Source organism: Zonotrichia albicollis, chromosome 6, assembly GCF_047830755.1.
Source record: "Zonotrichia albicollis isolate bZonAlb1 chromosome 6, bZonAlb1.hap1, whole genome shotgun sequence".
In the NCBI taxonomy this organism is placed as follows: domain Eukaryota; kingdom Metazoa; phylum Chordata; class Aves; order Passeriformes; family Passerellidae; genus Zonotrichia; species Zonotrichia albicollis.
The window spans coordinates 5,373,645-5,400,183 of NC_133824.1; the positions used below are offsets into that span (position 1 = coordinate 5,373,645).

General features: G+C 39.6%; 2 protein-coding genes across 4 annotated transcripts in view; one reads left to right on the plus strand and one right to left on the minus strand.

Moving 5' to 3' along the window:
• Window positions 1-19,692, plus strand: WARS1 (tryptophanyl-tRNA synthetase 1). 2 transcript variants are annotated; one of them, XM_005483217.4, is made up of 12 exons: window positions 1-132; window positions 843-865; window positions 3,426-3,640; window positions 4,707-4,914; window positions 8,244-8,352; window positions 9,170-9,289; window positions 9,860-10,042; window positions 10,698-10,798; window positions 12,016-12,128; window positions 13,186-13,359; window positions 16,956-17,096; window positions 19,235-19,692. In XM_005483217.4, the coding sequence occupies exons 3-12, from the start codon at window positions 3,527-3,529 to the stop codon at window positions 19,391-19,393; spliced, it is 1,422 nt and encodes a 473-aa protein (XP_005483274.2). In that variant the 5' UTR covers window positions 1-132; window positions 843-865; window positions 3,426-3,526; the 3' UTR covers window positions 19,394-19,692. The 2 variants fall into 2 exon arrangements, with proteins under 2 accessions (XP_005483274.2, XP_026646931.2); XM_026791130.2 differs by lacking the exon at window positions 843-865 and having other exon boundaries at window positions 28-132.
• The window catches only part of SLC25A47 (solute carrier family 25 member 47), a 24,926-nt gene continuing 8,237 nt past the window's right edge, over window positions 9,851-26,539 (minus strand). Inside the window, exons 5-7 of one of the 2 annotated variants that reach the window (XM_005483216.4) lie at window positions 25,320-25,590; window positions 20,267-24,959; window positions 9,851-12,263 (exon numbers count right to left, since the gene is read on the minus strand). In XM_005483216.4, the coding sequence (XP_005483273.1) occupies window positions 24,673-24,959; window positions 25,320-25,590 (558 nt within the window). In that variant the 3' untranslated portion in view covers window positions 9,851-12,263; window positions 20,267-24,672. Of the gene's footprint in view, window positions 12,264-20,266; window positions 24,960-25,319; window positions 25,591-26,539 lie in introns of those variants that run through there. The other variant, XM_074542351.1, reaches the window with a different exon arrangement.

The window sequence follows — 26,539 nt, forward strand, 5'->3', positions numbered from 1 at the left end:
TTGGGCTGGGGACTGCAGCAGGAGGGAGGACCGTGTGAGGCGATGGTTCCGGGAGGGTTGTGTTTCCCAGCCGGGAGGCGCACCGGCCGTGCCGGCTGGGGTGATGCAATGGTGGTGACAGAGGAGCGGCGGGTGAGGAGCGCCGGGACGGCCGGGATGGGATGGGCACCGGGATGGGCACCGGGATGGGCACTCGGGGAGAGACCCCGGCGGGCGGGACAGGGGCTGGCTGGGTGGTCACTGCCGTCCCCGTGAGCGGTGTGTGGAGGGGCTGTGCCGGGCACGTTCTCTCCTTCCCTTGGGTGATGCACTCGAGGCTTCGCCCCCGTTCCCTGCGGGGCCGCCTCGCCGCAGGGCCAGGTGGAATTGCCCTTGTCCCTGGGGAGGGCAGCGCGGGTGGCCCGGGCACTGCAGAACGCACCGAAGGGCAGAGCTGGCCGGTGGCCGTGCCCGGGCAGGGCGGGGCAGGAGCTGCAGGCGCCGGGCTCGGGGAGCCAGGGATGAGGAGTCATTGTGGGCAGTAATTCTGGGCACGGCCGGTCCTTGCACGGGAGCTTTGCTCTGGTTCAGCTGCAGTACAGCCAAGATTCATGTGCTGGTCACTCCTCATTCTTTGAATGGTCATGTTATCTGTCATCTCTGGAATCGTCTTGCAGTCTTTTATTGTAATTCCGTGCATAAACTGAAGTGTGCCGTGACTGGGAAGGTAGGTCTGCTATAAAGGGCAGCTCTGTTGGAGTGCCTCTCAAGGCCTGTTTCCCATGATATGTCTGGATGCCCAGTTCTTATTTTCTACCTACTTTAATTTTACTTTTCTTTTTTTGTTTTGATTTGTTTTACAGGAGGAAAAACAGTTTTCAGGAATGTAAGTGCTTTTAGACTTAGTCTCACATTCTTTCATTTGCTCATGAGAGCTAGTTCTGGTCTGTTATCTCTGAAAGTCATAATGTACTTCCATGCAATGTTTGTCTTCATAACTTAGTGTGAAACCCTGTTTTTTCATTCTCAGGTCTTTAAATTACCAAATCAGACTGCAGACAGTGAAAATGATGATAGACCTGTGATGATCAGCCAGCTGGAAAGGGAGGAAGATGCAGTAGTTTTCTGATACCTTTGCAAGGATTATTTTTGAGCTTTGTCTCATAGCAATTTAATATTTTGAAATGGTCACAGGAGCAGTACCCATTATAAGTTCCTTGCATTTCATGAGTAGAAAAAGCACACATATCTTGGCTTTCAAGTTCACACTGGCTCATTCTGTACTCTGGTCTTAAATAGCCTAATAGCTTATTCTCCAATTCCCATCTTTTTTTTTCCTTCAGATCTGTTTGCCTATGGTATGTAATCTATCTGGGCATGTTAATTTTTATAATATCAATAAGAAAGCAAGAAAAAAAATCCTGATAAATAGTAGAATATCCAGACTTTTTTTAGTGGTTCACAATTGCATTATTGTATTTCAAAAGGTAAAGACCTGTGTTCCTCATCACTTAATTCCTGGCTTGGATTCCACTAGGAAATAGGGGCAGTGCTGAGGTAAATAGAGATAACCTGTAGGCAGCAGTCCATAAGTTTTGCATTTTATAGTCACTATATCCTCATGTCTTGTTGCACCACTATTTTTGCTACTTCTTGATGAAGATGCACCTTCATTTGAGATTCTCTTTTCAGCTTAAATCCGTAATATTCCATACATTTTAAGGGGTCTGGTTTGCTGCTTTCCAGTACATGTGCCAAGTGTCAGCTGTCACTTCAGCCTTTCTGAATGGGGGCAATCCATCAGTAAGACTGTTCTGTAAGGAATTAAGTTAAAGCAATGAGTCACAAATTGTTCTACACCGAAGAAAATTATTGTATTATATTAATTATATTTATTGTATTATATTTCGTATTTATACTTTTATTACTTTGTGAAATCTCAAGTCTATAAATATAAATGACGTGCTCCTACAGAAAGGGTGTGTGTTTATCTTCATAAACATTTTCTAATATGTATTTATTCTGTAATTTCTTTAACACTTAAAATATTCTCTGCTCCTGAAGAAGAGGAAGGCAATATCTAAATAAAAATATGTTATTAAATTGCAGGAATGTATCAAAAATTGTTTGATCTGCTTCAAATTACTTTTTTTTTTAGTCACACTTTCAAACTGCAAGAAGTCAAGTTATAAGGGATCAAAATAGGTTAAAAGCTTAAGTATTATTTTGTAATCTAAGTATAGTAATCCAAGGGTTAATAGAGTAAACAAATTACATTAACAAGTGGATGTATCCACTTCTCAGTTACTTTCTCAGGATATTCTACTGAAGCTGAAATGTGGGAATAGTGCAGCTGACTGGCGAACAAAGCCCTAATGATAGGTGTGTTTTGGTAACCACCTGGTTACCAAATCGACCTTCAAAGCTTGCTGGGCAGGTGAAAGCTTTTTACAGTAGCAGCTTAAATAAGCACTGTGTACATATAGCCAAGGTTGTGATTAGACTGATTGTTTTGTAAAAGGAAGGCTTTGAAGTACTGCTGTACAGCTAATGCAGCTGTTATATTAGTTGGTTTTGTTTTGCTTGGATTTTTTGTTTGCTTTAATTCTGGGAAAAGGGAGCCAAAAGAACATGTATTTTTGCCAACCCTCAATCAGCCTGTGCTCCATGCACTGCAGTGGATCAGGAATTTGCTGGGGGGGGTCTCTCCAGAGAGACAAAACCTTTGCAGGTCAGGAGTTTTTTCCATGGGCACAGCATGGCAGAGCGTGCTTGAGCACACTGCTGTGTTCTTAGTCTCAGCCATCTCCTCATCTGTAGCCATCTCCTGTTATTTTTCCTGCATAGTTCTGAGAAACACAGGCAAATTTTCAGCCTATTGCTGACCCAAGGATTCCTTGGAAAGCAACATTTCTCACCAATGATCAATGTGTTTTGTGACTTGTGGAGAAAAGCCATAAAGATGACTAAGCTTTGCTCTTGTGTCTCTTTCTTTGGGCAGAAACACTCTATTACAAATGCTAAAAAAAAATTCCATGTTGTAGTTATGAACATCTCATCATCCCAGATTTGCCAGGGTATCAGTGCAGGAACATTAACTAATCAGGAATCAGATATCCTCTGCCAGTTGTTCTGAGGTGCTCTGAATTGTATATACCTGTATTTAATTATTTCTCTTTTGCCAGGAATTTGACTTGGAAAAGGTGTTCTAGTGTTAAATACATAGACAGACAACATGAACACTGATGTCTAAATTTACCTGGTACTCTTGTCAGTCTGTCCATTTTTGTGTGAAACTGAAGCTCACTGTGTCATGTCTCCACATTTATCAATTTGATATGACTAGAATATGGTAGGGATCAGTATAGTTTTTATTTTCTTACTCTGTTCACCTAATCTTGAAGACTTACACTGAAGAGTAAAACATACTACTGTTTACCCTGCAGTTCTGTTTGTTGCTGCTGTTTTGAATCTCCAAGCCAAAGAGCTGGCAGAAGATAAATTCAGTTGAGTTGTACCTAAACAGATCTTTGTGCAGTCTGGCAAAATGGCTGACAGCCCCAACTGTGATTTGAAGTCTCTGAGTCCACTTCAGCTGTTTGAAAGAGTGACTGAACAAGGAGAAAAAGTCAGAGCACTGAAAGCAGGAAAAGCACCAAAGGTATTTGCATTTCATGTTTTGAACCCATTTTTTTTCAGTTTAGGTATGTCTTTGAGTGGTGAAGAATTTTATCATTCTAAGATCTGTTTTGCATTGTGATGTGGAAAACCCTTGTTGAAAACTGTTCATGTCCATTCTGTGAACTGTGGCATACCTGGAGCCAGGTAGTCACTGGCAAGACTGAAGTTTTTACTCTTGAAGTAAGAACAGAGTCCTAGGCTTGGAAATCTGCTTCATCCAGTTGCCATACCATGTGATAGGATCCAAGGCATTTATTTCTCAAGTAAATTTATGTCACTTGCATTCTCTGGATTTAGATGGTTCGTGAAAATTTTTTCTCCAGGCATTATTGTAGACATTATCAAATATGTCTTCCTATAACTGCACTGACAGTTCCTTCTTAATCTCCCTTGAATAATTTAGTAATTTGCCATTTATTTCAGGTTCCCTATTGTGTCATCACTATTTTGGCAAGAAGAGCTCAGTTTTAAAATGAGCTCTCTTAATGTGTTGCCTGTGGGAGAAGGCCTTGAAAACTGGGAGTCAAATAAAGTGTTGTTCTATTTATTGCTTGCATGAGATTTTACAATAGCTTTACATTAGAGAGGTCATAACCATAACTTCTTGTTCTAGTGTTCTTCCAGTCTGTCAATGAATTGTAATGAATAAATTGTTTTAAGGTGAGCCATTGTAAAGTAAATTAGATAATAATTTATATATTATTTTTATACCTTTAGAAATTTATGGTAAAAGTGCTAAGCTTGTTATACCTCTGAAAGGCAAGCAAGCTTTTTTTTCCTAGGCAGAAATTGAAAAGCAAGACAGAGCTGCTTTAAATATCTTGGTAATGGTGATGATTTATATTCTAATGAATAAGTATTTGCTTTTCTTCTACACTTGACATTGATGCTGAAAGCATGTAAATAAAACAGAGTTTAGGGTTTATTAATGATGCAATTCAGATCAAAGCATGGATGTGGGATTTTGAAAGGTTGGGTCATTAATGTAACTTTCTATTCTAAGTATATTAAGGCAAACAGTTGTTTGTGTTTTTTCCTTTATTCAGGATGAGATTGATGCAGCAGTGAGGATGCTGTTATCATTAAAACTGTCATATAAAACAACAACAGGACAAGATTATCAGGCAGGCTTGCCTCCAAAAGATCTTCTATTAATAAACAATGGTACAACTAAAGAAGAGGATGAGGATTTAGTGGATCCCTGGAATGTGCAGACATCAAATGCTAAAGGCGTGGATTATGACAAGCTCATAGGTATAACTCTTCCTTCACTGCTACTAAGGAATTTATGTAAAGTGATCCTAATGACCACAGAAACAGCAAGGCATCATAACAAATCCAGATCAGAACATCATAGGTAACATTTAATTTATGTCTAATCTTAGCATTTCCATGTCTAAAGAATTTGCTGTAAGAGATGAAAATGTCCCAGGTGGAGATTTCCTGTGAAAGATTTAAATACTTGGCCAGGAAGCTTTAAGTTCAAAATCCAAGTTTTGGTGTGGTTTGTTTTTTGGTGTAAGGATTGTTATTAGAAATTACACTAGTGAAGACACTGACTGAGTATTCAGTGGCTGGAATGCAGAAGAGCATTTTCAGCAGCCTGAAGGATTCCTCCTACCCACTCCTCACATCACCTATAGATTGGAGAGGGCAGGAATGATCCAAGGGTAATGCAGAAATCTGTTCAGTCTAATGGTTTCTTCAGAAGGCACACTTACAGGCAGCCAAGGGCTGGCTGCAGTGAAGGAGTTGCAGCTCATTCAAAAACATGCAGTGTAATGGAAAGTGTTTCAGATGGGGTTATTACAAAACTTGCAAAGTTTTGTAGTTAAAGAAACAGAGGTCTAGGTAATTTCCTTATTGGTTTTACAGTTTGCTGTTTTAATAACTTGTTTGAGTCTAGCATAGAAACTTCTATAATGAAATATTAATTTCTCTATTTTTCCTTTTTTATTATCGTCAATCTTCAATTCTTGTTTAGTACCTCAGTTGTACATTGCTGAGGTCTGCTTAGTAGTTTTTGCTCACAGTAGAGCATACACCCTTATGTTGCAGTAATTGTGTCTGCTTTGGGGACAGTTGCTTGTGTCAGCATTATTTTAATTCTTTGTGATGTTACTGAGAGATTGTGTCAAATGTATGCACACATTGGCTGAGTCTGCAGGAGGTAACAGGAGAAAGAGAAAATGGGAAAGGGAGAAGTGTGCAAAGAAAAATATAGGTCAGATTGAGAGAAGGAAAAAAAATATTTTTTAGAATCTGGAAGTGGAAAAGATCTTGTTACTTGCATAAGAGTTACAGAGAAGTAATTTGGGTTTTTTCTTGGAAGGAGGGGTCCTGAGCCTTTTTAGAAAAGGAACAATTGCACAATTGTGATGGCACAATCTCAGGATCTTCCTAAAAACTATTTACCATAAATCAGTTCATGCCCTTTTTTTCTTGTAACTGTGTACATAAGACCTTTCATCTTCCTCAGAGTGTGGGTTAACCTAAAAGGTTTTTACTTCTTTGCACTACTGTCAGATTAGTGAATTTGATAAATGAGTCATTTTGCTTGTTCTAAGTGCTGTGTTGGAAATGTTTCAGAGAATGCTAGCCTAGGCACTTCAGGATGTGAAGCAGTAGCTGGTTGTTATTGATAAGCTTCCTTCTTTTCCTTTTCTTTTTAAAAATAACAATTAAAGGTGTTGTTACATTGGATAGCTCCTACCCTAAGGGAAATTTTTGTGCCACCTACATTCTGTTACTTGTGGAACCTGAGAAAGTTGCCACTGTGCTTATGTTTAATCAAACACAAAAAAAAATGAAAGCAATGTGTGAATTGAAAGAGGTCTTCTTCTCAAACGCTTGTCCCAGATGTGCAATTATAAATGTATGGTAGCACAAAAAAAACCAGCCTGAAGATATTCTGGGAAGAGGGGTTCTGTCAGCTAAGTGCTAGATGCAAACATCCCTAGATATTTAATGATTGGGAATGATTTCCAGGATTATTTGCTGCAGCACATGCCCCCAGATTGAGGTGAGGTAGACTGGCCTGTCCACCTCAATTCCACAATTCCTTCTTCTAGCCCTTCTTTAAGGTAGGATTGGCATTTGCATTTTTCCAGCCTCCAGCAGCCTCTCCCTGTAGTCATGGCTGTTCTGAGATCATTGAGACTGGCCTGGTCACCAGAGTTACTGTGTGACAAATATTAGGGTATACATTTCTCTATGTAGTTATAACAGGGCAGTGGCAAAGAGGAAAAGTACACAATGAATTTCAACAAATGCAAATATGCTTTTGAAAATGGCGGTTCTCAGGACTTCTGCACAGTGAGTTGAAAGCTGTATTTTGGTAAAAGCTAGAACACCTGAGATAAAAAGCACATTAGGAATTTTTTTAAAGCTTGTTTAGGAGCAGAGACTTTGTCAGAAGCTGTTTAGAAAGGCAGATTCTTTGTGAGCAGACAGCCTAAGATGTTCTGAGCACTCAAATAAGAGGAAAGAGGTAGGGAAAAATGATCCATCTTTTAACAGAAAAGGTGAACATGGGCAAAGAAAAGGGAGTTGTGCAGCCTGTGAATGTTTAATAAAGCTTTTTCGACATTTCCAGTGAAATGTTCTATACCCCAGAGAGCTTTTCTAATCACTTGCTATGACAGTACACAAATATTTCTAGGGTAGCCGGTCCCAGTTAATCCAGGGCATTTTCATGTTTTCTGTTGATGTCAGATTAGCCTCTTAGCAGTTGCTGTTGATGTGCTGAATCATTTTCATGCTCATTTGGTCTCTTTTCAGCATTCTTTCAGATTATCATTTGCCATTTTGTGATGCATTTTGCATTTCATTAGTGCAATGCTGAATAATTCTAGTATTGAATAGAGCAAAATAGTAGCAAACAGTAGATTATTGCACAGATTTTTTTTCAAACAAATTTAAATTATAGAGCATTGGCCTGATTGTTAAAATCCCAAAATTACTGGGAATATGGAAAATACTGCTATTTTACTCTATCACAGCCTTTGCTAAACCACCAACTCATAAGACTTACTGATTGCCATGAAGAGCATTATGCATTTCCTTTTCAAGCCTCTTGAGGGGAGCAGTGTCTGTAATCATATACATATTAAAGAAGAATTAAGTTTGCAGAAGAGTATTTGGGGTTGGTGATGTCATTTGAGTGAAAGCAAAAGATGTTGTCTGATAGCAGAAAATTTGGACATCAAAAGAGAAACATTCAGAGCCTCTAAAGCATTTTTATTGTATGGCTTAGGCCAAGTTGGTGATCTGAATGTGTTTCTTGTGTTTTGCTTGGAATAGCAATGCTTGGAATATCAATGCTACTGCTGTAAGGAGGCTGCAATTACAGTAATTTGTGGATGGAGAAATACTGCAAGTTTGAGTGAGCTGAGCCTCCTAGCATGGAGATAGTGCTGGAGGTGACTGCTGGGTCTTCAGGCTAGAATCAGGAAAATTGACTATTTGACTTGAAGATGTCTTTTTTTAATCTAGCCTGCATTGGTATGTTCTTGGTATTCCAAGATTTGGTTGTAGCTATGCTGTGCTCATTTTAATTTTTTTTTAACATTTTATGATTGTAGTTCGGTTTGGCAGCAGTAAAATTGACACAGATCTGATAAATCGAATAGAAAGAGCCATTGGGCAAAAACCTCACCACTTTCTACGGAGAGGAATCTTTTTTTCCCACAGGTGAGTTTTTCTTTTATTAAACTTCAAAAGGTCCTCTTGGGCAGACTTCCTGCAAGAATTATTGGGAGAGGCCTGTAACTAGCAAAAACCATGTGCTTTCATGCCAAGGCAAACCTACTGTGCCATTTGAAATTAGCAACTCTTGCAGATTTCCCCTGGCAACACTCGAAACTCTTGATTGCGTGGGTTTGTGCTGTGTCCTCAGGAACCCCAAACTGCAGAAATGTGCTCAGAGTGCAGGCTCATTTTGTCTCTCTGTCAGCAGCCAGAGGCAGAGAACTGCAGGTGCCACTGCTGGTTTCAGCAGGGCTCCCATGCATCTGTTTGTGGTACAGAAAGGGCTCAGGGAATAATCCTAAGCATGAGCCTGCCAGTGACCTTCACAGGTTAATGTTAGCACACAGGGGCTTGTGGGCACCAGCAGGCTTCACAGAAGGGCCTGAGCATGGCTGAGAGCAAATGGCCTCCACCAGAGGTCAGCTAAGCTGCTTGGTTGAACCTGTTTGAGAACCTGTCCCTGTTTTGCTGGGCTCTAGAGATTATTATCCAGTGAAGTAATTTTAAAAGCTGCACAATTTCAACATTAAATTTTCACTTTTGATTTAATTTTTCTTTGAGTTTTTTTCCTCCCATGAAGACTGAAGGAAACCAGGCTTTTCTTAAACAAGAACTTTATTATTTCTAGGGCCTTTAACATACTGTAATTTATTTATAAATACTTTTGGCTTTAAAAACACTCAGATTTTTAACAAAGGTATTTTACTGTAGATATTTCTTGCTAAAGAGTTGTATCTTGTTTTCTTTGTTTTTTCTCTAGAGATATGGACCAAATACTTGATGCTTATGAAAACAAGAAGCCCTTTTACCTTTACACAGGCAGAGGGCCATCCTCTCAGGCAATGCACGTTGGTCATCTCATCCCATTTTTGTTCACAAAGTAAGCTGTTTCTACCAGCTGTATTCATCAAAGCATTTTTTTTTCAAAAGAAACATTAAATATGGCTTGTGAAACTGCCAGAATGATACATTGCAAGGAGATCTGATTATGTAAATATTAATGAACTTAATTCAGTCTTACCTTTTCACTGAAATGATCACAATCCCTGCATCACCATAAAGCCCTTTTCCTTACTCTCTTAGCCATGTGGCACTCCTCAGAATTTCTGCTGTTCCTAAAAACCAGCTCCTTACAAGACTCAGTAACATTACTCTGTAAGGTGCTGCTTGCAGCAGCAGGACAGAGACATTGGGCTCAGAAAGGTGAATTCTGGTTCCTTTGTAACTGGTGAGCTCTGTCATGTGCACGGGAAACATACAGGAAGCTTTTTCCAGTTAAGTTGTCATTATCATCTGTATAGAACATTGTATCTGTTCACATAAATATAAACATACAAAGAAAAGAGCAGACCTCTCCACATACTGTTTAAATATATAAAAATATTTTAGCTGCATGATTTACATCTTCATTTTAGCTTCATTTAGGATAAAACATGTCTGCTTCTTTTAGGTGGCTTCAAGAAGTATTTGATGTTCCCTTGGTAATACAGTTAACTGATGATGAGAAATACCTCTGGAAGGATATGACAATTGAGAAGGCATATGAATATGCTAAAGAAAATGCAAAAGACATCATTGCATGTGGTTTTGATGTCAATAAAACCTTTATATTTTCAGATTTAGACTATTTAGGGTAAGTAGGAATTTCTTTTGAGCAGTATAATGAAAAAAGTGTTTATGTTTTCTCTGTATTTTCTCTCTAACTTTGACTACACTTAAAAGCATGTCTAAATTTGAAAGCTTTGGGACAAATTTTGTAAGACTTGAAATGGAAACATATTTTTTCTGCTGTCTAACATTTTATATATATTATTGTCATTCTCCTGTATAACATATGAACAAATACTTGTGTGTGCAATGTGTAAATTGTGAAAAATATATTAAACCAGCTGAAATGTAAACATACCTAAACCACCAAGAAAATTCCTGATTGATTTGCTTAAGATGGTATCAAAATCTCTCAGATGTGTTTACATTTTATTGGCTTTAATAGAAGGCATTGCAGCAACTTGTTGTGGTCAATTATTTTAATAATACAGCAGTGAGTGAAGTTTAAAGAATCTTTGTAGTAATTACTGGGGGAAGGGAAGAATAAATTAAACTTTCAAGGCATAAAATTCCTGTTTGTAAATGATTCTCTAATTATCATCTCAATGGGCCACAAAAAGTCTGAAACTGAGACTTAATCCTGCAGGTTTTTTTGATGTTCTCTGCTTTTGCAGTCAAAGTTTGTACATACACTCTCCTCCTCTTCTCATTTTATTTTTCCACTTTTTTTTTTCTCACAGGACAAGTGCTGGATTCTACAGAAACATTGTCAAAGTTCAGAAGCATGTCACATTTAACCAAGTGAAAGGAATCTTTGGCTTTACAGACAGTGATTGCATTGGTAGGAAATTGTACGAGTTACAAGAAACAGTGCTTGCTTTCACTTTCAGTTGAGCTATTTTAAGTAAGAGTTTAAAGAGATTAGTGTGCCACTCATGAAACAGGCAGAAAAAGCAGGAGGATTATGTTTCTAGGCAGATTCTGATGTTATTGTTGTTGCTTCAGAATAGAACATGCTTTACAATGAAATTTCTAGTATAACTTCCATCTTTTTGACTTTAGTAAGAGCAAAGTACAAAACACAAATGTTAAGGAGTCCAAAACAGAGAACGAATTTTTCTTTTATTTTCTTTTTTATTCTTTTGTCACAATGATTGGAGCTATAGGCAATCTTACCCCCTAGAAAGTTCTATGCCAAACTTGTAAAGAAACTTATCAGAAATGATTGCATTAATACACATAGGCATTTACATATTTGAAAAAAGTTGGGTGCTGAATAGCCTAAATTATCAAGTCTAAATTATCAAGTAACTCAAGTCTCCCATTTACTTCACTGCAATTGCAGTTTCTGTCACCTGGCCAAGAGAAAAGATTCTGTGTAAAAATCACATTAAATCCTGGATCATCATTCTTCATCCAGTAATTAGGCCAGTGACAACTTTCAGCCTTCACTGTAACCAAGGAACAGGTTTCCACATGTTTTAGCAGTGCTCTGATAAAAGATGGTATTGTGATTATGATTTCATCACATGTGTGTGTAAAAGTCCAGCACTTGCTGTCTGTTCTGATAGGATTTTGATAAGCTCCAGGTTGGCCACACTGGGATTAAGCCCTGTATAAAAAAGAAAACTGGGCATATCTGAGATGCTCCATGAGTACAGAGTGATTAAAGCAGTGATTTAAGATCTTAAAGGGAAGCTTATGTGATGACTGTAGCAATTCTCTCACAAAGTGAAAAAAAATGGAAAGCTTAGTCAATTCTGTTTCTGGAAAGGGCAGATAGTTCAATGATCAAGAGAGTATGCAGTGATGAACTTTTGCTGAAGTCAGTGTGGTCACAGCTTGCCTTTTCTATGTCAGTTGAAGGTTTGTTGACATTGCAGAAGATAAAGGTGAAAAGGTTTCCTCAGATAAGGCAGCAGAGCTTGATAAAGATAGAGCTTGGTCTTCAACTAAGTATTTGGATAATTCATTTGTGCATTTTACAGCCTGCAAAAAATTCTCTCTATTTGTCACTGCTTCTGTTGATTGCTTAGCTTTTCCAAACATGTTTTCTAGGTAAGATCAGCTTTCCTGCTATCCAAGCTGCTCCATCCTTCAGTTCATCATTTCCACAGATATTCAATGGCAAAGAGAATATTCAGTGTCTTATCCCATGTGCTATTGACCAGGTAAGAAAATCATATTGCTTAGTTTGGTTTTCATGGATTTGGTTTTGTATTGTTCCATTCAGGCTTGGTGGTGGTGTCTCAAGGCACCTGTAAAACATTCCTGCAGACACCTTTCTGGGGTAGAAACTGAAAGACCTAAAAGATGAAAAGATGAAGGCTTAACCCAACAATCGTGTATTCATCCAGTCTTGGATCTCTCTTGATCTCAGCTCCATTCACACTGAGCTGACATGTAGGAAAGCAAGGACTGTAACATCTATGCAAAAGCACACTGACATGGGGGTAGGAGGAAACTTTTGGCCATCTCCATGGTAACTTGGACAAGATGGAATGAGCTCAACTTGCAGCACAAGAGTTTTCTGTTGTACCATGGGGGAAAAACCCTCTCTCAGTAAGAATAAAGAAGCACTGAAATAGTTTGCCAGAAAGGCTGCAGAACCTTAACAATTCAGATTTAGAGAACTGAAAGAACATCAGATTCAAATGAGAGCAATAGGGTCTTGTCCTTAAATAAGTTGTATTTCTAGGAATCACATCCTGCACTGTCTGAATCTTTAGCTATTTTAGTCACAGGGACAGATGCTGGAAGATGATGTAATCAAATTAATCAGCCACAATATTATGAAATAGAATTTCACTTTGGTTTTAAGTCATATCATCAGCACAGCACTGCCAGCTTGCTTGCTGATTTAGTTCAGATTCTCTGCTGGTTGTTAAAATGCTTTGGGAGAAAGCTTTCATCTTTCATCCATCTCCAGGCGTATTAAGCATAGTTTTAGCAACTATTTGAATTAATGTAAAATTTTGTAAATATGCCTATTACTTTAGGGAATCAGAGTGTACAGCACTATGAAAAAGGAAAAAAAAGGGGATTTTGTTTGTTGGTGTTCTGAATGAACTGGATTGAAAGTAGGTTCTGGAATATTTCATTATTTGCTTTTTTCAGGTTTTGGTTTTTTGACATCACTTCTTATGGTATGAATGAGTCAGCATCAATCAGAATTGATTTCAAATCACATTTTTCAGCTTTATTCTGTGCTTTTATTGGTTGTTTTAGGATCCTTATTTTAGAATGACCCGTGATGTAGCACCAAGAATTGGACAGCCTAAACCAGCCTTACTCCACTCAGTCTTCTTCCCAGCCCTTCAAGGAGCACAGACCAAAATGAGTGCTAGTGACCCAAACTCCTCCATCTTCCTCACTGATACACCCAAGCAAATCAAGACAAAGGTAAGGACCTGTGAAACCTGATAGGATGAAACTTTACAACAAAAAGGAGAGGTCATAGAATCATAGAGCCATTTGGGTCAGGAAAGAGCCTTAAGATCATAGAGGTCAACCATAAACCTGTCTCTGCCAAGTCCACCACTGAGCCATGTCTGTAGGTACCATTGGTAGAAGAGTCTCCAGCTCCATCAGAATGTGCTGCAGAGGTTGGCCCATAGCTCCTGCTGACACTCCTTTGATTCCCCCTCAGCTGTCTGGCACTTCCTTCAGAGATCCTTCTGGCTACAGTGAGTTTTAAGTGTTTTCCTTGAACATGTATGAATCAAGTTTTCCATACATTTCATGGCAAAGCATCTTAAGAAATTGACTGAGTTATGCAAATTTAGCTAAACTATCAAATATGGTACTTTACCTTACCAGCTAGTCTGATAGTACAAATATTAGCTGGATAGTGTACAAAACATGTTTGTTTTTCTGATACCTGCAGAGCAGTGGTGTAAGAATAAGAGCTGTGGAGGCTCATGCTCTTAAAATAAATCTTATGTTGCCATAGTTTTGAAGTCTGACAGACCATGTTGTAAACCTAATACACAGCTCTTTCTCTTGACTGCCTCTCCTTGTTGGGAGCACCAAACATTGCATGGTGTTAGTTACAACACAGGTCAGACCTTTCCTGCTGCTTGAGAATCTGTTGCTGCCAATTCACAAAGAAATCTGCTCACTCCAATTTCCAAAGAAACATTATGCTGAATTTTAACTCAGAAGGGTTGAAATTTTCTTCTGAGTATGTTCCTAGATTGTTTCTAAGTTCAAAGGAAGATTGCTTTTATCTGGTGTCAAATGATGTAGTTTTGCAAAAGTTCACCTGTGTTGTGGTATTTAAAGAAAATGAAAATCAGTCCTTGGGAAGGAATTTGTAGGCATGCAGCCAGGCATTAAATAAATGTCAAAACAAGAAGAAAATATGTTAATGTTGTTTCTGTTGGGCAGGCTTGGATTAATTCTCTTTGACAGCCACCCCATAATGCTTCATTCTCTTTTGTAGAAACTGATTAAGCAGTGCTGTTTTGAAGAATTAGAATTCTTCATGTGTTTGTGTTATAATAATTCCAGTTAACTTGCACAGTTACAGAGTTGCTTAAAAAAAAAAATAAGCTGCAATTTCAGAATAGAGAATACTTGGTTAATGGTAATATTGGTAACATTCTTCCATTGTTCTTTCCTGACAAGTAACTTATGATCTGCAATGAGATCCACGTTCATAAGTCCTAATTCTACTGTCTTTAAACTACTTGAAAAGATGAAAAAAAAACAGTTCTAACTACTTGGAATAGAAAAGACATAAAGAAAATCTGAACATTTTAAATGTTGAGTAATGGTGGACCAACTGAGATTTACGTCAGCTCCTGAAGCCCATCAGAAACAAGTCTTTATGGAAATACAGCTTTAGTGAAAGACCAAATACTGTTATAGCAAATAAATTAAAAAATATATTAGGAAAGGTGACTTCTGGTCATGAATGAAGGTTAAAGTGAGAATGCTACGCTGGACAAAAAAATTACTGCTTCAAGCATTTTTCAGATCATTGGTACATTGCTAATTAATGAAGTTCAAAACTTATAGAAGATAAAAAATTACTATATATAAGGAATGGTTAAAAGGATTCTGAGTAATCTAATAAGATGAGTGGCAGCATTTCAATAAACTATTCTTATTGTACCTGTCAGCAAATTACAACTCAGTTACTTGTTTGTTTTCCTATAAAGTGTTATTTAAATTTTATGTCTACAGACATATTGAGGGATTCAGAGACATTCAGGGGGAAAAAGATCAGTGCATCACTTTGGATGGGTCACTGAAACCCTCAGTTAATGACTATATGCCAGAATATGTAAAGAAATGAATTTGAGATTAGGAAAGGAATCATTTTGTGTTTCAACAAAAAAATGCTTTCACCTGTCATGTTGTATTTAATCCTTCTCTGTTTAGGAAGAACACAAACTGTAGAGATAAAGGGCAATGAAAAAATTTCATAGAGGCTTGCATAATCTAGTACTGAGGAAGGTCAGTGCAGAAGAGTATGTAAAACTTCATTTTACAGATGCTGAGACAGCTATTCAGGCTGCCCTACAATATAAGAATAGATGTGTGTGGCAGATGGCAGTTCCTTGCCTTAAAATATTCATCAGTGCCTGATTTCTGATTGTAGTTCTTTGCCACAAGACTTCATCTGTAACTTGCTGGTTGGAGAGATTCAAAAAAGCACTAGACAGTCTATACAGATAATAGGAATGTTCATAAATTGTAAATATATAACAGCTCCTAGATACCAGAACTAAAAAAACCCCTACTTCATATGCAAATGTGTCTCTTGGCAGGTTGATAACGGTATCTCAAAAGATACAGGAGCTAAATGAAAGCTCAGCATATGGTTAAGAAATATTTTTTTTCCTCCACTTAGCAATTTATTTTCTTTAAATTTGTAGGAAGATTAGCATCCTCAGAGAGTTCTACATATGTATAAATGCTCAAAATAGGCCAGTGGCTTCTGAATTTATTGGGAATGGGATTAGCAATTACATCTGTTCAGTAGTGCTGTTCATCTGCCTATAGGAAACTATGCTTAAAGAAAGGGAGACTGTCAGCAAATATTCCATTTTTAGACTGAACAATTGGGCATTGGTCTGATTTTAAGCATTCTAGATGGACTTTTGTAATGTTTAACTTTGCTTTCTCTTGTTTTTCTTTTCCACAAAAAGGGATAAGTTTTTCTCTAGGATTTCTGCAGGATTTTCCATGCCTTCTTCATCTCTTCCAAAATTAGCTTCTTGATAAAGTAAATATCTTAATTTTTGTTACATGAAGTACATCTTCTGTAAGCACAAATTCTATCCAACAACTTCAGCAAAAGGAACTTTAATTTTTTTTTTTACTGAGTCTTGGGTAGATTATTTTTAATTTTCACTTATTTTTATTCTGATTATGCAGTCTGAGGAGTATGTGTACAGCCATTTTTCCCTGCTGGATTCTAATGACCTCCTTTTTTCAGTCCTGAGGCTCTGCTTTAACTTGTTCCACTCATTCCTCAGCTAATCCTTAGTAAAGAATTTGGAGGATCTTGACACATCTCTGTTTGCAGTGAAGTAATCCTGATTGTGGTGGGAATTACAGCAGGAGCTCCTGGTGTTGTTTCAGATGAACAAACTCCTGGTGTTGTTTCAGATTAGAAGCTCCTGGTGTTGTTTCAGATTAATAGATTGCTGGTGTTGTTTCAGATGAACAAGCTCCTGATGTTGTTTCAGATGAACAAGCTCCTGTTGCTGTTTCAGATGAACAAGCCCCTGTTGCTGTTTCAGATGAGCAAGACCCTGTTGCTGTTTCAGATGAGCAAGACCCTGTTGCTGTTTCAGATGAACAAGCTCCTGTTGCTGTTTCAGATTAACAAACTCCTGTTGCTGTTTCAGATTAACAAACTGCTGGTGTTGTTTCAGATTAACAAGATCCTGTTGCTGTTTCAGATTAACAAGCTCCTGTTGCTGTTTCAGATGAACAAGACCCTGTTGCTGTTTCAGATTAACAAACTCCTTTTGCTGTTACAGATTAACAAGCACGCCTTCTCGGGAGGCAGGGACACCATTGAGGAGCACAGGAAGTACGGAGGCAACTGTGACGTTGACGTGTCCTTTATGTACCTGACTTTCTTCCTGGAAGATGATGACAGGCTTGAGCAGCTGAAGCAGGTGAGTAACCAAACTGCTCACAGGGTTATTCATTCCCTGCTCTGAGGACAAAGCTGTGCCTCAGTCCTCCTGAGGACCTTCTCCAGGAAGGTAATTTTGGTGTTATTCTCATGCTCTCCATCCCTTTCAAGTTTCAGTATTAGTATTTCAGTTTTTGTTTCTTTGCAGTGTTATTTCTCACAGGCCAATCCATCTCCTTTAAAACAAAAAAATTCCCAGTGTTTTCACAGGAATCTCCAACACTGTAGGACAGTATCTTCTCTACCTTTCAAATGAGGTCACCTTAGGATAAGTGTTGCTTTAATTGTATAATAAACTCTGCCTGTTCCTCATTGTAAAGTACCTAAACATTCTGCAAAACTACAAAAGCACATGTCTAAAGCTTGCTGGGTTTTGGTTTTTTATCATCATCACAAGAAATGTAATAGCTCTGAGGAATTGATTCATTGATCCCAGGCAAAAACTGCTTCATATATGTTGCTTTTTCTTTAAGGCTGTCTGTCAGACTTCTGTTTCCAGGGCTGGTAGCATGCCACTTCCCTTCCTTTCCTCACCACTACTAGGTGGTGTGTTTTCTCTGGAAGGCAGGAGCTGCAGTAGATAACACCCATGTCACACTGGTTTATCAGCTTTCTCCTGCTGGGAACAGCTGCAAGAAAATCAAGAGCTGCAGATTCTTCTCCAGCCCTCTACTCCTTCCCACACAAGAGCAGAGTTGGATAGCTACTCTTTTCTGTGCTGTTGTAAATTCCTCATGGAAACCTGAAGCACATTTGACTTAGAGAGATTTTTTTCATTGATCTCCAACCACTGCAGGAGTGTCAGCCTAATTGTGCTGCAGAGCACAAAGCCTGGCCCACAGCTTGCAGCAACACTGCAGTGGTGCCTCAGAACCTGGGTAGAAAACGTGAACTCACCCACTGTAGCAGCATCAGTGCAGCTGCTTCACCTCTAGCACCAGAGGGCACTTCCAGAGAAAGTAGCATTGGTGTTTTTATAACAAATTAACAAGCAAAGAAAGAACAGAATTCACAGAAGGACTAAATTGGAAGAGACCTTAAAGATCATCGAGTCCAACCCAGCCCTAACACCTCAACTAAACCCTGGCACTGAGTGCCACATGCAGTCTTTTCTTAAACACATCCAGGGATGGTAACTCCACCATCTCCCTAGAGAGCATTCCAGAACTTTATCACCCTTTCTGTAAAAAACTTCTTCCTAATATCCAGCCTATATTTCCCTTGGTGCAGCTTGAGACTGTCTTCTTGTTCTGTCAGTGCTGCCTGGTGCAAGAGACCAGCCCCCACCTGACCACAGCCACCTTTCAGGAAGTTGCAGAGGGTGATAAGGTCACCTCTGATTCTCCTTTTCTCCAGGCTGAACACCCTCACACAGACCTCAAACATACTGACCTCAAACCACACCCTGAAATTACAATTCCAGGGTTAACAATTGTTCTTGTTAACGTATTTTACTCTTGCTGAGTGAACATCAGCAGCATTTACACTTTGAGCAGGTGTTACAAATGGCTTGATGATGAGGGGAGGCAATCATGTTTATTGTCATTTCAAATATAGCTGAACTGTCCCAGCCATGGTTGCTAAATGTGGCTGAACCAATAAATTTGGCCTGTGCTTCTAAGCTAAAGCATTTCAGTATTGAGCAATGGAATGGATTACCAACTGTGAATATGACTACAGTGTGAACATAGATTCTAAGTGTCTTTGCTATAAAAAGGATATTTTAATCACCCCTAGTCTCTTAGCAAATGCAGTGAGAGAAAAATATGAGAATTTGTACCTGTTATTGAGGAAAATAAAGGCTTAGACTGTTTATTTGAACTGGGATTCTGGGGAGGAAAATTGCAATTTCCTGCAAGTAATTACAGGATTTCCTAGTTACACTAGTGAATGTAGTTTATTCAGTCCTTATAATAACTTGCACATACTTGCCAGCTACCTTAATGTTTTAACAGGCAACAAGCAACTCTGCAAGTTTCATTTTCAGAGTGATACCAGATAATCTTCCAAGGCATGTACTTACTTTTAAGTAATCCAAATCTGTCTTTTAAAGGAATACTGATCACTGAGTCTTTTTGTGAATGGCACCATGTTCAGCAACCAACACTTTCTTGACAGGCCTACACCAGCGGGGAATTGCTCACAGGAGAGCTGAAGAAGGTACTTATTGAAACAATGCAGCCCTTGGTAGCAGCTCATCAGGAGAGAAGGAAGCAGGTCACAGATGAAATTGTGAAGCAGTTCATGACTCCAAGGAAGCTGGCTTTTGAATTTTGAAGAAATGTGTATGTAACTTAGCACTTCATAATCCACAGCCAAGTAATTTTTGTCTTCTGTTGTGTGTCATCACTCCCTAGTTATGTACAGCCTGTAATCGGTGCTTTATAAATAATGAGTAAATTATCGTGAACAGCAGAGTACAGAAAAAGTTTAAAATAGGACTTGGAACTATTTAAAATCAGAATATGCAAGACAGAATTGATCCCTCTTTCAGGAAAGCATGTATGTCAGCCCAGCATTGTATTTTAATGTATTTCATGTTGAAAATATAAATAAAATTTCCATTTGATGATAAAGACTAACTTGGAAATTGCTTTAAATATGTTGGTAAGAGGTCATATATCTCAAAGTAATAAATAGTAGCTCCATTTTCTTTTGTACTCTGTACCTTGGTTTACTAGATTGTATGTCTTCTTGGGCTGCTGAGAACATGCTGCACACAAAAAAGTGGTGAATGTTACAAAGTGGGATCAGTGCAGAAAGAGTGGACACCTGTGAGCTGAACACTGGAGAAAGAATATCAGACTTGTCTTGCTGTCACCTTCCTCTTGGACATTGGGCAAGATGCAGAAATCTCACTGTACTTTTTTTCTGGACCTTTTTACCTGATCTGAGTGCCTCTGGAAAGAGGAGGTCATCAGGAAGCTGTCAGGTCCTTGATATTCTCAGGTGGAAGATAATATAGAAATGCAAATATTAGTTTCTAAGTATAAATAACAAGTGTTAAATCAAGATGTGGAAATTGAACTCACACTGGACACAGGGATAGTTTTAGTACTGTCTGCTCTCTTTCACTGCACCAGGAGGTTTAAACTAGGGATATTTATTTTAGGATGTATTCCAGTGAGAAAATACATTTTGTTAAAATACCTCATGTAATATTTAATTATCTCCTTTCTTCAAAAGAACTTCAGTGTCTTCACTATGATTCCTGGAAGAAAAATCCAAATTATTAGTTATTTGTTTTGATCTAAACAGTGCTGAGTTCAAACTGTTAGATCTGTCTTGCATAGAATAGAAAATTGCTAGCCCAGGTATAGTCTAGCAAAGATGGTTTTATTTGATATAGATAACACAAGTGGGTTAACCTGGTTATGTTTGTTCCAGGAGCCAAGGAAAAGGCAGATGTGCAAGGCAAACAAAGGCACATTACACGAGTTTCAAACTTGTGCTGGAAATAGCAAGGCTTATTAGCTTTTGTCTTTTTCTTTACAGTTTATGTGAGCTGACATTTCTAATCTAATGCCATTGACTTCAGTGAATTAGTGAAAATGTTTCCCAGAGACTGTCTCCATAACCCACAGGCAAAACATCTCAGTGCCAGCAAGGGCCTAACAATGACTAGAAAAACTTCTTTTTTTTTTTTTTTTTTCTAGAAGTAGTGGAACAATTCTTAGGGGGAAGAAGCAGCTTCTTAAATCCAATAATAAATAAGCTAAGTCTTAATTGCTTTGGACTTCAAGGATGACCTTCCTGTTCTTGCAGTCTACTTTTTGTCATCTTTAGCCATACATAAAAGATAAGCCTTAAATTGACTTTAAAAGTGCTTTTACAGACTTACAATGCAAATATATTGCTTAAAATATATGCAGATTTGTTCTGCTAGATTTATTTCATTAGCTGAGAATTTATTTTGTTATTCACCAAAGAGAAATACGCTGTAGGAGAAATGGTGCTGTGTTCTAGTCTAGATAAGCAGAAGGATTATTTTATAACAACAATTGAAATATGTTTTAAAAGTTCTAGACAGGAAGGTGATAGGAAAAGTGTTTGTTTACTGAACAGCCACTGTTTTCAAGTCCTCTGAGGAATTCATACAACATGCTTCTGAGATGGTTCAGTTTCTCAGAGGAGCCTTGATGAATTCCTGACTCTAGTGTAATTATGGTTCATGTCCCAGGAGTCATTTTAAAGGTCAAGATAAGGCAGTTTTCAAAAACACACTGAAATGCTACCAGACATCGTTCATTACACTTTCCTCAATTTGCTCATTTTGTCCATCTCACTGTAATAAAAATGTAGATAAAAGTCTATTTTTGTTTTACTTTTTTTTTTTTTGAGCCTTAAATTACCACTGCTTTGGTTTTGACCTCTCTTCCTGCCCTTTTAAATGTTGATTTGTCACCTGATGTAGCTGCTCCTTGTTTTGCAGTGCTGGAACAGGGTGCCTTAGAGCCCCCTTGCAGGTAGAAGGTTCAGACTGCTCCCAGACTGATCCAGTAGAGGGTCAGTTGTCCAGAGGTGGCCTGGTCCTGGTTCATGTCCCTGTGCACAGCAGCCAGCTCTGGGGTGGGGGAAGGTCCAGAGACCTGTTTACAGTGACACCTCAGGGGCATTGGTGTAAACTGGTGCTTGAGTGGAAACACAGTGCTCACCATTTCTGTGCAAAAGCACAGATCCTGAATAGCTTCCCACAGAGCTTCCACAATCCCCAAGAGGAAAGCTGAAACCTGCCTGGATATTCATGAGCACTGTCAGAGCAAACAGGAACTGTCAGCAACATGGAACCTGATCCTAGTGTGACTTCTAAGAGTTTTTGCCTCAAGGCCACCAACTTTGTTGCTGAAAGAAATTATCTATATGAAAGGCTGCAGTCAATATAGCAAAGCAAACCCAATATCAGCACAGCAAATGTGGTACCTTCTTTCTGTTGGCTGGCCTTCAGCTAGCTGGTTTATCAAAATAAATAGTTCTGTGATCATTACAGTAGCTAAAGGTCAAGATAATACAAAGCAGAAAATAAAGCAGTCAAGTGCTGAAAACCAGAAGCTGAACACCCAGGTGTGTTGGGATGAGTGTAGTGAAGTACATAATATGTGTCCTGTCAGTAAACAAAAATTGGTTTAAATTCATGTGCCTGTGTTTGCAGTAGTCACACTGTCAGTTCCTGTACCTGTTGCAGTTTGTGTCAGGTGTGAGTTCTTACTCAGGCTGTCACCCACACACTGTGTAGATGTTTTTTTCCCAGGATTGTGAAGCCCTTACCTTCCTGAAAGAAGCTGCCTAGAGATACAATTTGCCTCTCATGTAGCATTCGTTCAGACCACATGAGAGCTGCTTATACCTGTTGCTGAACAGCCCGAGGCTTAGAGTTCTCAGCCCCTTGCACTGGCTTCTGCAGCTGCTCCAAATCATATTTGCAGTTCCTCTGTAATTTCTCTCCCTTGGGATCAGCTGTATTTCAGTTACACCCACAGGAGGAGACGTTTTTAGTTATCTGAGTGCCTGAGTGTACTGGGAAAGATGGGCTGTTTAATATTCAAGCCTTGGGCTGACCATGAATGGTATCAGTGCTGCCTAACAATAAAAGGTTGTTTAGTCTGTTTTGCAGGCGTTCTTTCACTGTCTCAGTTCAGAGTGCAATGACTGAGAACAAGGCTGGCTGACAATAACATGGCATAAAGGAGTATGATTCCAAACATCCAGGCAGAGCAGGGTAAATCACTACACAGTTAAATGCATCCCTTGTAGAAAGGGTGAGGGTAGTAGACTCTTAAGAGGAATTCCAAACCTCAAGGACATGGTTAAGTCTCCTGTTTTAAGGACTTTCTGACTAAAGGAAGTTTGTGCTGACACCCAAATCTGTCACCAGTGTGGTAGGTTGCTGAGGCCATAAGCATTTTGGAGAGAATCCAACTTAGTGTTGGATCTTACATTTCACTCCCCTTAAGGTGACACAGTGTGCACCAGCCTGGTCTCTTCACCCTGCTCTTGGATCAGCTGCAAGAGCTTGAAAGAATTCAGGTGCTTCTCTGGTATGATTGCATGGCTGTGAATGTGTTTAAAGGCCAGTTGAAGGCTTAGATTTCAGGAGGAGTTGTGAAGTTTTTAATGGTCCCTGTGTGGGGTAGAAGAGGTTCCCTTTATTCTTGTCTAGGAGCACCTGAACTCTTTAAACTTGTTGTAGTTCTTTCTGAATGTCAAAGGCAGCTGACACATCCTGTGTGCTGCAAAACTGCAGCCAGTGTCATCAGCTGTGAGAGTGACTGCTGACCAGAAGAGTCCTAAATATGAAAACTCCTTTTAAAATACAGTCAATGCAATCCATGCAATCAATGCATTTTTAGCAGAATCTGAGAGGTTGGATCCAGAATGCTTCAAGTGTTGTCATCCAGGGATTAAAACAGAAGCATATATATTGCCTGTGAGGCAGAATGAGCAAATATTTCTGGGTTTAGGGATTTTCCTTCTGAAGCAATAGCATAGGCACTGGTTTTTCAACTATCTTTCATGAAAAAAGTAGGAAAAAGTAATGAAAAATAAGTAGTAGGAAGATGAGAAAGAAGTAACAGAAAAGTCTGAAATTCTTTCAAAAATGCACCTTTGGCAAAATACATTTAGCTGCTGCTAACAGCAGCATTTAAAGGGAGAAGAGTATAGACTTTTAAAAGCTGGGAATCTTGATTATGCTCTACAACTTTGCAGCTCTTTTCCAACTTGCCTAGCCCCGCCAGTGCACGGGTTTCCTGGCAGCCTTTCCTCTGCCAAGCAGAGAGGCTTTGCATCCATCCCTGCCCTCGCTCCAGGATGAGAACAGAGCCTCCAAAGCTGTGCCAAGAGAGGCTGTGCCATGGAGAGCTGCTGCTCCATGGCCTGGGGAGAGGGATGATGCTGTGTGAGGGATTTTCAGGGAGACAATCCCACAGCCTGCCTGGCGCTGCAGCCAGACCATTAGCACAGTTATGTAAACAGAGCATGGCTGCCACTCATAGAGAGCAGCAGGGAAAAAGAGGGGACATTCCTGCTTCAGCTCCTGCCAAGGGAATATAATTGGAGTGTGCTTTGGGAAAATTACTGCTGGGAAGGGGAGGTTGCAGCCTGCAGCACAAATGTGTGAGTCACTCGCTGAATGCAGTGCAGGCATAGCATGTAAAGAGCACACGCTGGAGAGTGTTAAATCTTACACAAACTCCCTCCAGCTCTTCCTTTGGTTGGGAGGATCATTGTCTGTGCCAGTAGAAAAAAATTACTTGATTTACCAAAATCCCTGCTCAGGCAAACAAATTATTAGGACATAAAAATTCACAAATGTTTCAGGGGCCTAAGCAACAGCCACAGTGTAAATACCTTAATGAGATAAAAGGGAGGTTTTGTATGAAGCCAAGGCTCCCTGATGAGTTTGTAGTCCTATAAGAATAAAACAAAGCCATCAATTGTCAGCTTTGGGCTGAAATGTCCATGCTTCTTATGCTGTCCATCAATTCAACAGTTGTTTGTGGATGTTGTCTTACGAAAAAATAAATAAATAAGATACACTTTGGACAGAGTGGAACAAGCTATTTTTTGTTCATATAATGATCTGAAAATCTCAGTACACCTTCATATGTTACAAACACTACCATGTTCACGGGAAAGGCACGAATGCAGTTTAAACCCAGTCCTTTGAAAAGCACTTTTGCCCCCTCCTTTCTCACACTTTCCCTCACACAGTGGATCAGGCCCTTGTACTTGTGCTGGTCTGATTCATCTACTTGCATGCGTGATTTGATGACATCCATGGGAGTACCAAATCCCCAGGCCAGGACTCCAGCAAAACCACCAGAAAGCAGCACAACAAGGAAACCTGCAGGAGAGAGTGAAGGGAGAAGGGCAGTTCACTTGCACCTCATTCAGCTACATCCATCTCAGATTTGACAACAAACTTTGGTAACTTTATGTTTTTGGGGAGTTATTTTGTGCAGCTTTTGCAGTTGTGTGTTTACAGTGATCTCAGAGAATTTTTGCACGTGACATTTTGAACACCATGTGAAGAACATGAGGTACAGCCTGAGAGCACTCTTCATGAGAGCAAATCTTCATGAGGATCTGAGTGAGGTTTTGTGGGTACCGGGTGATGCTTGCCCAGAGCCTGGTTTCCCTCTTAGTGTGGGACTAATGGATAAGCCATTTTTGCAGGTAATGCCAGATGCTTTCCAATACCCACCTGGTTTATTTCTCCCATCTGGTGTGAGCCAGTCGCACAGAACAGAATAGGAAAGGAAATAGACTGCAGAAGCAGAGCAATCCCTGCAGAGTAATGCAGAACAGCCCTTGTAGAGTCCCCCAAAACCTTCCTCCTTGATGATAACCTTCAGACAGTGCAGAGACCCTTGGTACTTTGGCTTGGAAACAGGCTGATGTGTGCTGGAAGGGCATGGGTCCCTCTGAGTCTGCATCCGAACTTTAGCCACCTCACTGGGGTTTGTCAGCACAACCTGCAACACCAGAGAATGGCATTTTAACCCTCACAGTTAAACAGTGCTTTGGTCTCCCTCCTGTAAATTCTTGTCTCCCAGCTTCTCAGGCAATAGCATTGTCTGTGAGCTCCAGCAAGCTCCAGCCTCTCCCCTGTCTGTGCTGTTCCACCCAGCAGCAGCAGGACACATGGGTGAGCAGAGAGAAAGGCAAGGCAGAATCAACACAGGATATTAAATACCTGTAACTACTTGCTAAACGAGATGGGTGTGGAAAGAGGGACGTCCTCAGCCACAGGGAAGCACACATCAGGGCACTTGTTTGCATTTGTATTTGAACCAAGACCATCCAGGCTATAAAAATTTAAGCCATGTTGAGTCACTGACTGTAGGAATCACCTAGAAGCCTGAGCATCTGGACTGCTCTGTAAGAGGATTGTGGCCAGGCACACATTTCTGCCCAGCATGCCATCGCTGTGGTGGGATGAGCTCCACCACATTCACAGCACCTGTGGATGCTCACCCTCATCTGCTGTGGGAGACTGCTCCTGGACCCAGCCTCGGCCCTGCCTGAGGATCCTGCAGATTTGAAACGCAGCATTGTTGCAGACATCTTTTATGAAAATCCTTTCTTAGGATTTTTTCTTCCTGAGAAGCTGAGAGGCTCCAGGAACAAAATGTAAACAATGGTTATCTGCTGCTGTGGAATGCAACAGGAGGATCCGTGGTTGGTCTCGTGTGGATGTTTGGATTTAGTGACCACTCACGCCACAGCTGGCTCTCTCTCTCTGTCTGAGCCAGCTGCCTTTGTAATCATTCTTTCCTTTCTATTCTCAGCTTTGCTAGCCTTCTGAGATGAAACTTTTCCTTCTATTCTTTTTAATACAGTTATAAAGTAATATATATATATCATAAAATAATAAATCAAGCCTTCTGAAATATGGAGTCAATATTCTCATCTCTTCCCTCA

What these genes read in the sequence shown, in the direction of transcription:
- WARS1 (XM_005483217.4), top strand. Translation starts at nt 3,527, where the DNA reads ATGGCTGACAGCCCCAACTGTGATTTGAAGTCTCTGAGTCCACTTCAG. An exon ending in GGATTATGACAAGCTCATAG is followed by an intron (nt 4,915 to 8,243) that starts GTATAACTCTTC and finishes TTATGATTGTAG; the next exon opens with TTCGGTTTGGCAGCAGTAAA. An exon ending in ATCCCATTTTTGTTCACAAA is followed by an intron (nt 9,290 to 9,859) that starts GTAAGCTGTTTC and finishes TGCTTCTTTTAG; the next exon opens with GTGGCTTCAAGAAGTATTTG.